General features: G+C 41.9%; 1 protein-coding gene across 2 annotated transcripts in view; it reads right to left on the bottom strand.

Annotated features, from left to right (window-relative positions):
• Positions 1-17,388, bottom strand: part of LOC133574259 (inactive dipeptidyl peptidase 10-like) — a 389,479-nt gene that overhangs the window by 59,777 nt on the left and 312,314 nt on the right. For both annotated transcript variants that reach the window (XM_061926362.1, XM_061926361.1), the window contains exons 10-12: positions 16,412-16,509; positions 16,184-16,307; positions 6,218-6,256 (exon numbers count right to left, since the gene is read on the bottom strand). In XM_061926362.1, coding sequence (XP_061782346.1) covers positions 6,218-6,256; positions 16,184-16,307; positions 16,412-16,509 — 261 coding nt within the window. The remainder of the gene's footprint in view (positions 1-6,217; positions 6,257-16,183; positions 16,308-16,411; positions 16,510-17,388) is intronic.

Genomic DNA, 17,388 nt, shown 5'->3' on the forward strand with positions numbered 1-17,388 from the left:
TCCAGCAATCTGCCTTCGTCCCCGCGTGATCGAGCTGTGCACCTCGACTTTCCTTTTGGACTTTGGACTGCCACCCTCGATCATCGACCGCTCGCATGGACACGGACTCTGACGCCTCTCTCTTGCCCTGGATCATCTGCCTGCCCCACAGACTGCCTTCCTGCCTTGTTCCTCCTCTCGCCCAACACATCACAGTAATACACAACAATTAATTACACACATAGTCAAACACAAATACACCCTTCGTGGATTAGTCACACTCCATTCTCTTGTTTAGTTTATATTATTATTGTTTGATTATTACATATATTGGATATATATATAATAAATCATAGAGCTATATTGCCCCCTTGTGTCTGTACCGTCAACTCCCTCCAACCATAACAAACCAAAGGGGGAAAAAAAAAAGACTCAACCTCACTAACACAGCACGAACTTTTTCATTCTGCATGTGGCACAGACCCTGGTCATCTACATGAGAGGCGAGCATGCTAACCACCAAACTAAAAACCTGAGCGATCATTTCGACAGCCATCATTGTTCTTTGAATATGGCTGGGAGTGAGATTTACCAACGTACACATGGCCCCATCACTCCGGCTGGTCCGTCGTTACAGAGGCACAGGTTGGTGTGTGGCATGCACAGTATGACCATACCGAAGAGACTCCAATGTGAAAAAAACGTAACAAATGAACAAATTCTCAACATTGCAGTTTCAATGAAAACGGCAAAAACACATTGGAATATGCTACTAACGAAATGTCACTGAATAGTAAGGAAGGAAAGGAATTATACCGTTGTAGAAATACGTCACATGACACTGCTGACTTAAAGACAAAAATGGCATAAATACGGAAAACAGGGTCACATATAAAGAGTGCATGAAGCTGGTAAAGATCAGAAAATGACCAAAACTGAGGAAAAGGACAAACAAACAAAAGCATATGAAATGTCCCAAAGAAAATACAAATTCCAAAAAATGAAAGAAAGCACTTCTAAAGAGGAGGCTGACTCAGCAATCTGCCCCACAGTGTTGAGGAGACAGATGATTGTCAGATAATATGGATCACATCACAAGTGGCGGACATGGCACTAAAAATGGAGTTGAACACTAGCTTAGCCTCATTCGTTATCTCGGTCGATAACTACAAAACACTGTTGTCACACATTCCTCTGAAGCCAACCAGAATTTGTCTCAAAACATATATTGGATAAAAACTGCCTCCCAAATATTAAAGTGACAGTTACCTACAAAGACAAATAACAGATAATGAACATGTACAGTCGTGGTCAAAAGTTTACATACACTTGTAAAGAACACAATGTCATGGCTGTCTTGAGTTTCCAATAATTTCTACAACTCTCACTTTTTTGTAATAGGGTGATTGGAGCACACACTTGTTGGTCACAAAAAACATTCATGAAGTTTGGTTCTTTTATGAATTTATTATGGGTCTACTGAAAATGTGACCAAATCTGCTGGGTCAAAAGTATACATACAGCAATGTTAATATTTGGTTACATGTCCCTTGGCAAGTTTCACTGCAATAAGAGTAAATGGGACAACATAAAATTATCAGCCCGGAGGTTGGGTCTTGGTCGCAGTTGGGTGATCCAACAGGACAATGACCCCAAACACACGTCAAAAGTGGTAAAGGAATGGCTAAATCAGGCTACAATGAAGTTTTAAGAATGGCATTCCCAAAGTCCTGACTTAAACGTGTGGACAATGCTGAAGAAACAAGTCCATGTCAGAAAAACAACAAATTTAGCTGAACTGCACCAATTTTGTCAAGAGTAGTGGTCAAAAATTCAACGAGAAGCTTGCCAGATGCTTGCCAGAAGCTTGTGGATGGCTAACAAAAGCACCTTATTGCAGTGAAACTTGCCAAGGGACATGTAACCAAATATTAACATTGCTGTATGTATACTTTTGACCCAGCAGATTTGGTCACATTTTCAGTAGACCCATAATAAATTCATAAAAGAACCAAACTTCATGAATGTTTTTTGTGACAAACAAGTGTGTGCTCCAATCACTCTATCACAAAAAAATAAGAGTTGTAGAAATTATTGGAAACTCGAGACAGCCATTACATTATGTTATTTACAAGTGTATGTAAACTTTTGACCACAACTGTATGTACTTAAAAATGCTTGGTCGCGAGTGGCTTAGAAAAGTCTAATAAGATTGGTGCACAATCAAGACTTTGTTTAGGTCAGTGCAAGGACACTTTAATGCACCAGAGACACTGTCATAAATTGTGGATACCTTCAATGACCTTTATGGGAAGGAGATAGGGAAACTGTAGGGGGTGATTGAAGTTGATGAGAGAGTGTACTTTAAATTTCACTACGCCAGACCGGTACCATATGTAATCCACCCATTAGTGGAGGAAGTGCTGCAATATTTGGAGCAAACAGGCGTCCTATATAAGATGAAGAGTGAATGGGCCACACATATTGTACCAGTGTTGAATAAAAAGCAAAAAACAGATGCTCCTAGCAAAGTCCATATACATGTGGAGACTTTAAAGTGACTGTTAATCCTTTTTATGAATGTTCTCATTCATCCAGGTAATTGTCATCTCAGAGCATTCAATCGATCGCAACTGGATTGTTTTGTTTTTTCTTAGAAGACATTTCACCTTTTTTGGACTGTGATGTCCACATTGGAGAAAACAGGGGCGTCCATGTCGTGGTTTACCAAAACCCCACACACACCGATCAATTCCTACTTTTTGACTTACACCACCCACTGGAACACAAACTGGGCGTTAACAGAACCCTACGACACAGAGCTGATAATGTTCCTAACAGCCCACAGGCAAAAGAGAGGAGCATAGGCATTTGAGGGAAGCCCTCAAAACATGTGGTTACTCCAGCTGGTCGTTTGTGTAAAGTGCATCCAGTTCAAGATTATAAGAAGAACAGAGTGGATGAGAAGAAAAAAGCAAAAATATTGTCATTCCATATGTATCAGGTCTACCTGAGAAACTCAGAATTTTGGTAGTGTCTGCGTGGTTTGTATTAAAATTATTAGACGTACACGAGTGTTGCTGGCCTTGCTTTTTCCTTAAGTAAACTTTTTGCCATGCAGCTCTTTATTTTTGTTTTATTAAGTTTTTTTGAAAGTGCGTGTTTTTCCTGTATTTTGAACCAACACAACATCCCAGTACACTTCAAACCAGACAACATCCTGGGACAGAGACTGGTGCTTCTTAAAGTCCGGACACCCCACATCCACAAAAAAAATCTGGTGTATGCTATCCAGTGTAATGATGAATGCACTGATTCATATATTGGGGAAACAAAACAAACACTAAGCCGACGCATGTCACAGCATAGACGGGCAAACTCTTCAGGCCAAGACTCAGCTGTCTACCTGAACCTCAGGGAAAAACAGCACTTCTTTGAGAACAAAAATGTACAGATTCTGGACAGGGAGGACGGATGGTACCAAAGAGAAGTTACGGAAGCAGGGTAAGGAGCCGCGGGATCCTGCTTCAACCCGGCATCAAGTTTCAAGAGGTAGTCACCTGAAATGGTTTTCACTTCACAGGTGTGCTTGAAGCTCATTGAGAGAATGTCAAGAGTGTGCAAAGCAGTAATCAGAGCAAAGGGTGGCTATTTTGAAGAAACTAGAATACAAATCATGTTTTCAGTTATTTCACCTTTTTTTGTTAAGTACATAACTCCACATGTGTTCATTCATAGTTTTGATGCCTTCAGTGACAATCTACAATGTAAATAGTCATGAAAATAAAGAAAACACATTGAATGAGGGGAAGGTGTGTCCAAACTTTTGACCTGTATATTATATATACATACATATATATACATATATACACATTATATATATATATATATATACCGTATTTTTCGGACTATAAGTCGCAATTTTTTTCATAGTTTGGCAAGGGGTGCGACTTATATTTTAAATTATTAACACATTACCGTAAAATATCAAATAATATTATTTAGCTCATTCACGTAAGAGACTAGATGTATAAGATTTCATCGGATTTAGCGATTAGGAGTGACAGATTGTTTGGTAAACGTATAGCATGTTCTACATGTTATAGTTATTTGAATGACTCTTACCATATGTCACGTTAACATACCAGGCACATTCTCAGTTGGTTATTTATGCGTCATATAACGTACACTTATTCAGCCTGTTGTTCACTATTCTATATTTATTTTAAATTGCCTTTCAAATGTCTATTCTTGGTGTTGGGTTTTATCAAATAAATTTCCCCAAAAAATGCGACTTATACTCCAGTGCGACTTATATATGTTTTTTTCCTTCTTTATTATGCATTTTCGGCCGGTGCGACTTATACTCCGGAGTATATATATATATATATATATATATATATATATATATATATATATATATATATATATATATATATATATATATATATAGAAGTGTACAGTGGGAAGGGGAGTCATATGGCCCCATTCATCACAGTTTACCTAACACATGAAACGTGACAAATTGGGTGGGGTACACTTTTCACTTTAGCCGCCAAATGGCAATAGAGTGTTGAATATGTTAAATGTGTTTTGTGGCTATTCCAAATTTTCAGCAGACTGCATTGCAAAATGATTAACCCCCTCTTTACTCTCATGTCAGATCCACCCAAGAATGGGAACAAATGACCCCCTTCACTACTGTAAATGTGAAAAAAATTGAAGGGACCAAAAGAAGAAAATGTCATAAATAATTTTATAAAAGGAAAGAATGAAGTGACGGACTTAGCAGCATTAGAACACTAACACTCGGGGAAACAGCGTTTTTGGGGAATTTTGCCTATTGTTCACAATCATTATGAGAGACAAGAAGACAAACCCTATAATAACCAAGCTGTAGTGACATTGAATTTCCCCCAGGGATCAATAAAGTACTTCTATTCTATTCTATTCTATTGTTATTGTAAGAGCGAACACTGAGGAACTGTTTTTCTAGCGTAGTAAGACATCAGCGTGCTTCGGTATTAGCTGTAAAAGCTAACTACGGCAAGAGACAAGCTAGCTCCTACAACAACACAAAACACGTTTGAGTTTGTAATGCACAACACTGCGATACGACATCATTTTGTACGGATTGAAAAACATGAACAATCATATTACAGTATCTGTAAAGTATTATTTCATGTTTTGTTTCTATACAGCTAGCCAGACAGTGCATGTACTGTAATTGTACAAACATGCATGGCATGCTGCATGTATCATGATAGATATTTAAGTGGCTCAATCAATGGACAGTTGTTCGTCTGGTCCAGCTGGCCGGGGACGTTTCTTGTTGATTTTAGGTAAGCAATCCATTTATGTCGAAATAGCTTGGCTTCAAATTCCATATTTATAGCGTCAAAATCGCTTTCATCTCCCTCTCCCGGCTTCCATCTGCTCCAACGTCTCACTCTTCCTTGATGCTGGCTTCTATAAGCAGCAGTATGTTTAGTTTCAAAAGTATAAGGTTGCAAATCCTCAGTTGTCCAAAAATAGTCGTCTTTGTTGCCTATTACCAAATCTGCCATGATTAGAAAACACATTTGTGCTTGATTAGGAAAAGTCAGACGTGTACTGCTATGAAAACACAAATCAACGTGCGGGGAAAAAAAATGATTGAATGATTAAAATGATCAAAATACGGTAAATATTGAACATATTACATATTGTTATGAACGTGTCTTTTACTCCATAATATATATATATATATATATATATATATATATATATACTTTCACTGTGTATAAAAATGTTGCTGAAGGTTTTTGAAGTTTTTTTAGAGGGCTTCAGAGGCTACAACGGTGACTACCATTAGCCGCATCTTTTAAGTGTTTTTTATCACCTTTAACATTGTTTAATGATTGCGAATAATAGGCAAATTTCCAAAAAAAGTGAAGTTCCCCTTTTAAAATTCACTGAACTAGCAGTTTTGCAGTGAACAGAGATCACAGTCTACCAAGTCAAATTCCTTGTGTGTTAAACATACTAGGACTAGGCCAATACGCCTGATTCTGATTTTGATTACACCTGCCGATATTAGAGAAACATACATTTTCACATCTACAGTAACTTCAAAGTCTTTCTTTTTTCATATCTACATCATTCATATGTCATAAAATGTATTATTTGCTGTATGTCATTTGCTAGCAACATGTTCCAGGCTGTAACAAGTGAGTGTAGAATAAAGGCAGCAGGTTACCTGTTTGGAAAGCCACACTTCTGAAGTTTCTTCATGTTTCTGAAAAAGACACAAAGTGTCAATAGTTGTTTTTGAAACAGAATACTAGAAACAAATGTAATTCCTTTCTGTCAACAAACCCTTCCATCACATAGACAAGTAATTGTTTTCTTGGGAATTCTATTCCCAGTTTTTTAACTAGATGATATACGATTAAGGTTGCCAACCGTCCCTTAAAAAACAGAATTGTCCCGTATTTGCAGACAAAACTATGTGTTACATATTGCACGGTCAAGGGACACACTCTATTTTCATTAACATGAAGAGAAATGATAGTCTGCAAACTATCAATAGATTCCATGGAATGACATCAGTTTTAACAAAGGTTTGCCACAGACTAAGGCAATCTATGCATCTGTTTTGTCTTGGCAGCTGTCAGCTTGGTGGCAGCTCACTTGAAGTATCTGCTTAGTCTTGCATTCAGACTCCAAATATTACTATTTGTACCACAGTGACATTTTCCTTTTAAAAAAAGATCAAATGGGGACATTCCAAAATCATTTTTGTTTAAGCTACATATGTCTGTAATGTTTAAGAAGTATGTGCTAAGTGTCTATTACTATAGCAACTCTGCTCTCTTATTGTTATTGGCGTGATGTCTTGTCCTCAAAACACTAGTAATGTCTCTACTTTTTTAAACATACATGTAGTGTGTCTAGCTTTGTGATAGTGACACTACATTTTATGATATTGACAGTACAGTTTATGATAGTGGCAATGCATTTTAGGATAGTGAAAATACACTTTATTATAGTGACACGACATTTTATGATAGTGACACTGCATTTTAAGATAGTGACACTACACTTTATAATAGTGACACTACATTTTATGATAGTGACAATACATTTTATGATAGTGACACTACACTTTATAATAGTGACACTACATGTTACGATAGTGACAATGCATTTTACGATAGTGACACTACACTTTATAATAGTGACACTCCACTCTATGATAGTGACACTACACTTTTTAATAGTGACACTGTTGTGTTTTTATTTCCCTGCCTTCTCTTTTATTGTGATGTGTTTCCTCAGCTCATTAGTCTCCAGCGAGGGGCGGACACTAAGGCACACCTGCAACCTATTTCTTCAGAGGAGTATTTAAGCTCGTCACCCACAGCTGGGTCTTGCCGGTTATTTTATCCTGCACCTCCCACGTGCATGCGCCTACTTCGCCTCGTCAGTCCTGGTACGTTATTTTTCCTTAGTCCTGTTATTTCTAACTTTGTTGTGTTTGTTTCCCAGCCTCCTTGAGGCAGCAAGGACATTATGCTGTGCTGAGTACGCCCTGGTTTTTTCCCTTGTCGACCACTGAGGAACCTGTTTTAGTTAATATTCATGGTGTGCATTTCTGCCCCATCGCTTTTTGTTACACTTTTTGGACTTATTAAATGTATTCACTTTTTGTTATTCAAACTTGCCTCCCGTTTCTGCATCCCGGGGTCACCCCCTTGACCAGTTCTTAACATAATAACCGGCCACATCATGGACCTCGCAGAGATCGACCCGGTCAGAAGAACTCTAGGCCAACAGGAAGAACAATTTGGCGTGCTTAGGGCTGGCGTCAAAGCCATGGCGGAACGCCAAGATGCTTGCATAAATATCTTGGAGACAAAGCTGGGAAGCGTACTCACCGCGCTGCAGTCGATGACTTCCCCCACCGCCAACCCAGCAGTTCCGCTGAGCCATCCTCGACTCGCAGATATTCCGTTGCCTGACGACACCCCTCCTGCTACGTGTCCACCACTCTCCAAGCCCGAGCGTTTCTCCGACGAGTCAGGTGACGTGCGGTCTTTCCTCACCCAGTGTGAGATTTTTTTTTAACTATTGCCAACTTCTTTTTACACTGAGAGAGCTCGTGTGGCTTTTGTCATGTCCCATATGAGTGGCCGGGCTTCCGCCTGGGCCACCGCGGAATGGGGGCGTCAATCTTCTGTGTGTGCCTCGTATGCCGCTTTTGCCAAAGCCATGGAGAACATTTTCCAGCGCGAAAGACCAGGACGTGAGGCAGCACGGTCATTACTTCGTCTCCAGCAAGGTGAGCGCAGCGTCACGGACTTCGCCTTCGAATTCCGAAGGCTCGCTGCTGAGAGCGGATGGCCCACTTCCGCATTGGTGGACGTCTTCTCCCTCGGTCTGGCTGATCGAGTCCGGAAACACATGATCCCGCTCAAGACTCCCGACAACCTCGACGAGCTTGTCGCTCTGGCGGGGAGGGTTGAAAATCACCTCGTTGACTGGGAGAGAGAGAGGTTCCGACGCCAGGGACTCTGCACTTCGACGCGTAGTGGGAGTGGCCATGGAGCGCGTCAAACATTCGCACCGATACCCAGTGTCGATGCCCTGCCGATATCACATGAAGAGGAACCCATGCTGCTCGGAGGTAATCGTCTATCTCCAGCTGAGAGGGATCGTCGCCTTCGCCTCCAGCTGTGTTTATATTGCGGAGAAGTGGAGCATCGCCTCTCCCACTGTCCTCATCGTCCTGTTCGCCGCCGCACTCAAGCGCCGCCACCTCTGCGCACACAAGCGTCGCCACCTCTGCGCACTCAAGCGCCGCCACCTCTGCGCACACAAGCGCCGCCACCTCTGCGCACACAAGCGCCGCCACCTCTACGCACTCAAGCGCCGCCATCTCTGCGCACTCAAGCGTCGCCACCTCTGCGCACTCAAGCTCCGCCACCTCTGCGCACACAAGCGCCGCCACCTCTGCGCACTCAAGCGTCGCCATGCACACTCAAGCGTCGCCACCTTTGCGCACTCAAGCTTCGCCATCTCGCCCTGTTCCAGCGTCACATCCTCCAGCGACCGACCCTGCCCCTCTACTGTCCGCTACAGGTCAGACACTGTCCAGACTTCAACTATCGTGTACGCTAGCCTGGGATATGGACCAGAAATTGGACATTAGGGCTCTTGTTGATTCTGGTTCTGACGATAATTTCATCGATGAGTCTGTAATTAAGCGTTATTCCATACCCGTTGCTAAGTTACATAAACCTAGAGTTGTCCGATCCCTCGATGGAGGCCACCTGGCGAGCGTTATCCATCAGACCCTTCCGTTATCTCTTCAATTATCTGGGAACCATTTTGAATCAATCATTTTTCTAGTCATTGTTCTGCTCCGGTTGTGCTTGGGCTTACCTGGCTAGCTAAACACAATCCCCATATTGACTGGGCCAAAGCTACAATAATTAATTGGGGAATTTTTTGTCATTTACATTGTCTGAGGTCCGCATGCCCTCGCACAAGGTCGCCTCTAGGAAGTCATTGATTTGTCGGTTTTTGCCCATTGCTTACCACGACCTTAAAGAAGTTTTTAGCAAAGATCGAGCTTTGTCGTTACCGCCACACCGCCCCTACGATTGTGGTATTGATCTCCTTCCTGGTGCTACACTCCCTTCTTCGCGACTATACAACATTTCTCGACACGAAAGACATTCTCTAGAGGACTATATCACCACTTCACTTGCATCTGGTCTTATCCGCCCATCCAACTCTCCACTAGCTGCCGGGTTCTTTTTTGTGGAAAAGAAGGACAAGACACTTCGCCCCTGCATCGATTACCGTGCCCTCAATAATATTACTGTTAAGAATAAATATCCGCTCCCGCTTCTCGACTCAACTTTCAACCCACTACACACTGCTAGACATATCACCAAATTGGACCTCCGCAATGCTTACCATTTAGTTAGAATTAAGCATGGAGATGAATGGAAAACTGCTTTCAACACACCGCTAGGACATTTTGAATACCTGGTCATGCCTTTCGGCCTCACCAATGCTCCTGCCGTTTTTCAGGGCCTCATAAATGATGTCCTGCGCGACATGCTCGACCGTTTTGTGGTAGTTTATTTAGACCATATCCTCATTTTCTCGCCTACCCCTGAACTACACGTCCAGCATGTTCGCTTAGTGCTCCAACGCCTTCTTGAAAATCGTCTGTATGTCAAAGCTGAGAAATGTGTTTTTTATTCTGAGTACCGTATTTTCCGCACTATAAGGCGCACCGGATTATTAGCCGCACCTTCTATGAATTACATATTTCATAATTTTGTCCACCAATAAGCCGCCCCGGACTATAAGCCGCGCCTACGCTGCGCTAAAGTGAATGTCAAAAAAACGCTGCGCTAAAGTGAATGTCAAAAAAACAGTCAGATAGTTCAGTCAAACTTTAATAATATATTGAAAACCAGCGTTCTAACAACTCTGTCCCAAAATGTACGCAAATGTGCAATCACAAACATAGTAAACTTCAAAATGGTGTAGAGCAATAAATAGCAACATAATGTTGCTCGAACGTTAATGTCACAACACACAAAATAAACATAGCGCTCACCTTCTGAAGTTATTCTTCATTCGTAAATCCTTCGAATTCTTCGTCTTCGGTGTCCGAATTGAAAAGTTGCGCAAGCGTGGGATCCAAAAATGGCCGGCTCCGCCTCGTCGAAGTCATCGGATTCAGTGTCGCTGTTGTTGTGCAGCAGTTCTGTGAATCCTGCCTTCCGGAAAGCTCGGACCACAGTTGTGACCGAAATATCTGCCCAGGCATTTACGATCCACTGGCAGATGTTGGCGTATGTCGACCGGCGCTATCTGCCCGTCTTAGTGAAGGTGTGTTCGCCTTCGGAGCTGTGTGAAAAAAGCCACCCGGCCTCTTCGCGTAAACTTCCCTTAACCACTCGCTCATCTTTTCTTCATCCATCCATCCCTTCGAGTTAGCTTTTATGATGACGCCGGCTGGAAAGGTCTCTTTTGGCAAGGTCTTCCTTTTGAATATCACCATGGGAGGAAGTTAGCATGGCAAGCTAGAACCACAGTGAAGGATGACTTCTCATTCCCTGTGGTGCGAATATTCACCGTACGTGCTCCCGTTCCACAGTGCAGTTCACAGGAATATCAGTTGCTGTGAAATACGGTAGTAATCCGTGTGCGGATGGAGAGATTGCGTCTTTTTATGAACCGGATCCTTGTCGCGTAGTAGGAGCCATTTTGTGGTCTTTACAGATGTAAACAGGAAATGAAACGTACGGTGATATCCGCGCGTTTTTTCTTCTTCTTCCGGGGGCGGGTGAAGCGCTTCCTGTTCTATGGGGGCGGGTGAAGCGCTTCCTGTTCTATGGGGGCGGGTGCTTTCCTTGGCGGTTGCTTGCGTAGAAGAAGAAGCGCTTCCTGTTCTACCGGGAAAAAAGATGGCGGCTGTTTACCGAAGTTGCGAGACCGAAACTTTATGAAAATGAATCGTAATAAAGCGCACCGGGTTATAAGGCGCACTGTCAGCTTTTGAGAAAAATTGTGGTTTTTAGGTGCGCCTTATAGTGCGGAAAATACGGTATGTTCCTTTTTTGGGTTTTATTGTTGAGAGGGGTCAACTCCGAGCAGATCCGGCGAAGATCCAGGCAGTGGTTGATTGGCCCACACCCACTTCTAGAAAGCTCCTTCAAAGGTTTCTAGGTTTCGCTAATTTTTATCGTCGTTTTATTCGTAAATTTAGTCGAGTAGCGGAACCATTAACGAAACTAACTTCCATTAAGCTTCCCTTTTTGTGGACCTCAGAGACTCAGTCTGCTTTTGAGAAACTCAAGTCTTTTTTCACCTCTGCACCTGTTCTTATCCATCCTAACATATCCTCTCAATTTGTTGTCGAGGTTGACGCATCTGACTCCGGCGTGGGGGCTGTGCTCTCCCAGCGCGCCACCACCGACCAGAGGCTGCACCCCTGTGCCTTCTTCTCACGCCGCCTGACTCCTGCTGAACGTAATTATGACATTGGCAATAGAGAGCTACTCGCCGTGGCGTTGGCACTACAAGAATGGAGGCACTGGCTGGAGGGCTCGGAGACCCCGTTTTTGGTGTTCACAGACCACAAGAATCTGGCCTATATCCGTACTGCTCAACGGCTCAATCCTAGACAAGCGAGGTGGGCGTTGTTCCCAGCCAGATTTAATTTTACCATGACCTTCCGCCCCGGTTCACAGAATGGTAAACCAGATGCTCTGTCGAGGATGTACTCCTGCCCCGAGGAAGAGGTCAAGACCGAGACGATCATCCCTCCATCACGGTACTGGGAGCGTTGCAGTGGGACATTGAAGGCCGCTTTAAGGAGGGACTCAAGAACGTTCCCTCTCCTAAGAACTGCCCTCAGGGGCGTTTGTTTGTGATCCCAGAGCTCCGTCCTGAAGTACTAAACGTGGCCCACAGCTCCAAGGTCGCCTTCCACCCGGGCATAACCCGTACTTTTTTCCTCCTATCCCAGCGCTTCTGGTGGCCAACCTTCAGGGCTGACACAAAGAAATTTGTATCGGCCTGTGCCTCTTGTGCCCATAATAAAGCATCACACCGGGCACCAGCCGGTCTTCTGCGCCCGCTTCCCATTGCCTCCCGCCCGTGGTCCCATGTGGCATTGGACTTCGTCACAGGACTTCCACCATCCAAGGGCAACACAGTGATATTGACTTTGGTTGACCGCTTTTCCAAGATGGCCCATTTCGTCGCTCTGGCCAAGTTACCCTCTGCACTCGAGACTGCTGAACTGCTCGTACGCCATGTCTTCCGGCTGCATGGTATCCCGGTGGATGTGGTTTCGGATAGAGGTCCACAATTCTCGTCTGCTGTTTGGAAGGCGTTCTGCAAGGCATTAGGAGCATCACCCAGCCTTTCTTCAGGATACCACCCACAGACTAACGGTCAGACTGAACGCACCAATCAAGACCTAGAGGCCGCCATCCGCTGCGTCTGCCACCAGCAGCCGGCCTCCTGGGCGTTCAGTCTACCGTGGATAGAGTACGCACATAATACGCTCATCAGCTCGGCTACAGGTATGTCACCTTTTCACTCTGCCTACGGTTACCAACCCCCCGTTTTTAATTCTCTGGAAAACGAGGTCGCCGTCCCATCTGTGGCTGCCCACCTGCACTGCGCACATCAAGCCTGGCGCAATACCCGGTCTGCATTGCTACGCACCTCAGAGCGCAACCAGCGCCTTGCTAACCGCCACCGCAGCACAGCACCAGACTACAAGCCCGGTCAGAAGGTGTGGTTGTCGTCTCGTGATCTTCCTCTCCAAGTGGACTCTAAGAAGCTTCAGCCAAGATTTATTGGGCCTTTTTCCATTGAGCGTATCATCAATCCCTCCGCCGTTCAATTACACCTTCCTGACTCCCTAAGGATTTGTTCGACGTCTCACTCATCAAGCCCGTTTCCACCAGTCCCTTGAGTCCTCCAGAGGTGCCTCCTCCACCTCCCAGGCTTATTGATGGCCATCCTGCGTTCTCTGTCAAGGCCATTCTGGATGTGAGGAGAAGGGGCAGGGGTTTCCAGTATCTGGTGGACTGGGAGGGCTACGGCCCCGAGGACCGATCCTGGGTCTCGCGTTCCCTTATCCTAGACCCTACACTTTTAAATACATTTTATGTTCGTTTTCCAGAGAAGCCAGGTAAGCCGCCAGGTGGCGTCCTTTAAGGGGAGAGTACTGTTGTGTTTTTATTTTCCTGCCTTCTCTTTTATTGTGATGTTTTTCCTCAGCTCATTAGTCTCCAGCAAGGGGCGGACACTAAGGCACACCTGCAACCTATTTCTTCAGAGGAGTATTTAAGCTCGTCACCCACAGCTGGGTCTTGCCGGTTAGTTTATCCTGCACCTCCCACGTGCATGCACCTACTTCGCCTCGTCAGTCCTGGTACGTTATTTTTCCTTAGTCCTGTTATTTCTAACTTTGTTGTGTTTGATTCCCAGCCTCCTTGAGGCAGCAAGGACATTATGCTGTGCTGAGTGCGCCCTGGTTTTTTCCCCTGTCGACCACTGAGGAACCTGTTTTAGTTAGTATACATGGTGTGCATTTTGCCCCATCGCTTTTTGTTACACTTTTTGGACTTATTAAATGTATTCATTTTTTGTTATTCAAACTTGCCTACCGTCTCTGCATCCTGGGGTCACCCCCTTGACCAGTTCTTAACAGACACTACAATTTATGATAGTGACAATGCATTTTACGATAGTGACACTACCCGTTATAATAGTGACACTGCACTCTATGAAAGTGACACTACACTTTATAATTGTGACACTACATTTTATGATGACACTGCATTTTATAATTGTGACACTACACTTTATGACTATGTGGTTAGTGATAGCTGGTGATAAAAAAAATCTCACTAAAGGCTCAAACAATTCTTCTTTTTAATGACAAATTATGACAATATAGTATAAACACCATGGCCATGTGTGATTTAATTGAAATATTGCCAGTAAAATTGACAAATCACAAATATCACACCTCTCTTTTTGTCAAAGTAGTTCTCATAATGATGACAGTAGGAGACCTGGTCTATCGTAAAGTTAAGCACCAAATTTATACTGTTTAAAATTAAACAGGAAGTACTTCTGTTAAAGAAAAAACATAAATTCCTTTAAGTCAAAAGGAAAAATGTATATTTTGGAAAACATTTTTATTTTTGAACAATTTGTTTCCCATGTATGTGTATTACTCCAAAATCTACACTTTTAATTAAATTCTGCTTGCAGTCAAATAGTATAGAAATATGTGTGTAGGTTGTCATCATTAGGTCATATAATCCACCAAGGGTGAATGGAAGCAACTCTGAAACATCTTCAACAAATAATGTGAGTCAAGTTGCCTCCGTTCATTCTTTGTGGATAATATTCAACTCCTTTATCAGTAATTAAAAAAGGCACAGTATGTGGTGCAAATTGTCCCTTTCTTTTCAGGTAGTTGGCAACCCTATATTTGAACCCTATATACTATAAAAAATGTATACATTTGGCTGTTAATAGAGCTTTTATTAAAACTATCGTCATATCCTAAACGTACATGTTGATGACACATTCTAGCTGTGTCCCGCACATTTAACAGTGGCAAGCAAACGACTGCATTCTGAACACAATGAAGCGTCCTCGCAAGCGGCGAACGTCCCTCCGCAGTGCAAGTTTTTAATTCTGGCGTCCATGGCGGCAAATAAACGACATTGTTTCCTACAAGTAAAATTATCACTGGAGGACGAGGAATAGGTAAACATGCTTTATCAAACACTGTAAGAGGGTACAAGAAGCCATGCTAACCACTAAGCTAGAGCTCTTGAACGTAAACAGGGGTGGGCGAATGGATAGAAATATCAAAAGTAACGACACCAAGTATATTAGGTTGATATTTTATATTCTCACAAAATAATTATTTGTTGTTTTTTTTCACTATTGACTTTATTTTTGCTCAAAACATTGTATAAATGTGACTAAGGAAACAATTTTAATATTTAATTGATACTTTTACACCACCATCCTGTGTTTTGTTTGACAATAATGTTGATAAAAAATGTAATCATTTAATGAATTTGCAAATTTGAAGTATAAGTATCAGTAGTGGCTGATACTGCTCCCAAAACTACTTTAAAGTATCCAAACAGACAAACAAGTGCTTATTACATTTTAACAGAAGTGTGGGTAGAACCATGTTACAATATAAATAGGTAATTATAATTAAATATTGTTAACAGTAAATTAACAAGTAGATTGAAAAGTTTTGATAAAATATTACAGTCGAAAATGATGCAATATGCTACTGCATACGTGAGCATTCAAATTAGGGAGCGTTTGTAACCCGTTCTGAAATAGCTCTATTAATATTTATTTGTCGAATAATATATTGTGATATACAAACGTTTGTATATCTTTATCACAGGACGCTGCAAAATATATTGCAGTATAGATTTAAGACCATATTGCCCCGTAATCATTGTAACCAGTAACAACAGCAGGTATGTCAACCTGACTCCATGTAATTAAGGTGTTTAAACACATTTTAAAAGCTGCTTTCAACAAGTCATGCAATAATATATTTTTAGTGCATATGAACCTAGTACTTGATACTTTCTTTTGTCTTCATGCAATGTTCTTGGTGTCATACCATGACGCAAGCTCCTGTGGTGGTGTCACACACAGTCAGGATAGAAATGTTCTGAGCCCGGTTCAACCACCTGACAGCCATATGGATCTTACTGATCCATTTCACCATGGTCACATAATGTTCCCTGGGGAGAGAACGTGGTCATGATAACATTTTCTTCTCTCACACTGTCATTTAATCATTGTGTTCTCTTGGTTGTACAATTGAAACACAGTTGGCTCTTCTCACCGCAGTTTGAGGCTGTCTGGAGGAGTAAGTTCCAGGGTGTGAGTCGGCCCATAAAGATTGACAACAAAAAGCTTCACCACAGGATTAGGTTGGCCTGCCTGCATGTGGAAGCAACATTCAACATTTCAGCGAACAACCTTGCATTACTGAATTATAAACACATTAACCTTCACTAAACTATCCAAATAGAAAGTCAAAAATATGATGAGTCAAATGATTAAAAATAATTGCTTTTGAAATTCAAACACTGCAGAAGGACATCAGTTTTAATCTGCATGATAAAAACTGATCTAAAAAACTGACCTTGTGGCTTTTAATAAAAGCCACAAGGTTGTTGAGTAGTCAATGTGCGTGATTAAGAGCTGAAACTGAATGTGATTGAACCATGTGTTTCATATTTTCATACTAGAATGGTTTGAAGGGTTGAAAAATGTTGAAGTAGTTGAGTGTGAAAAAACGAGGTGTAATCATAAAAATATAACTATTTTGATTGAGAGTAACGTGTGTTAATGATCTTCATCACTCACACAATTATGAACAAACACGTATGGAATGAAATGATTTTGTTTTCTAAAGAACCAGGGAAATAAGATCATTTTCAAAAACAATCAGATAGTAATAAGATGTTTTTTAAATAATTATCCATGGATTAAAAAAAAAGAAAATCAGATGATTTTGATTTTTAAATAATTTATCTAATGATGTTCAATAATTATTCCAATGATAATCAAGAATGAATACAGTGATTTCAACTAATTAATGTGATGTTTTTAAACAAATATGATGATTTAAAGGGTACCCATTATGCAAAACCAACTTTTCTTTGACAATTTGAATCAAATTTGAAATCCAACCATTAGGCATAGAGGAGATATTTATAAAACAATCTTGCCTTCCTTCATACTTTCTCCAAACGAGCCATTTGGAATGTGCCCAATCTGTGACTTTTTACTCAGTTATTACGTCATTTGGGAGAA

The sequence above is a fragment of the Nerophis lumbriciformis genome, linkage group LG31, assembly GCF_033978685.3.
Source record: "Nerophis lumbriciformis linkage group LG31, RoL_Nlum_v2.1, whole genome shotgun sequence".
In the NCBI taxonomy this organism is placed as follows: Eukaryota; Metazoa; Chordata; class Actinopteri; order Syngnathiformes; family Syngnathidae; genus Nerophis; species Nerophis lumbriciformis.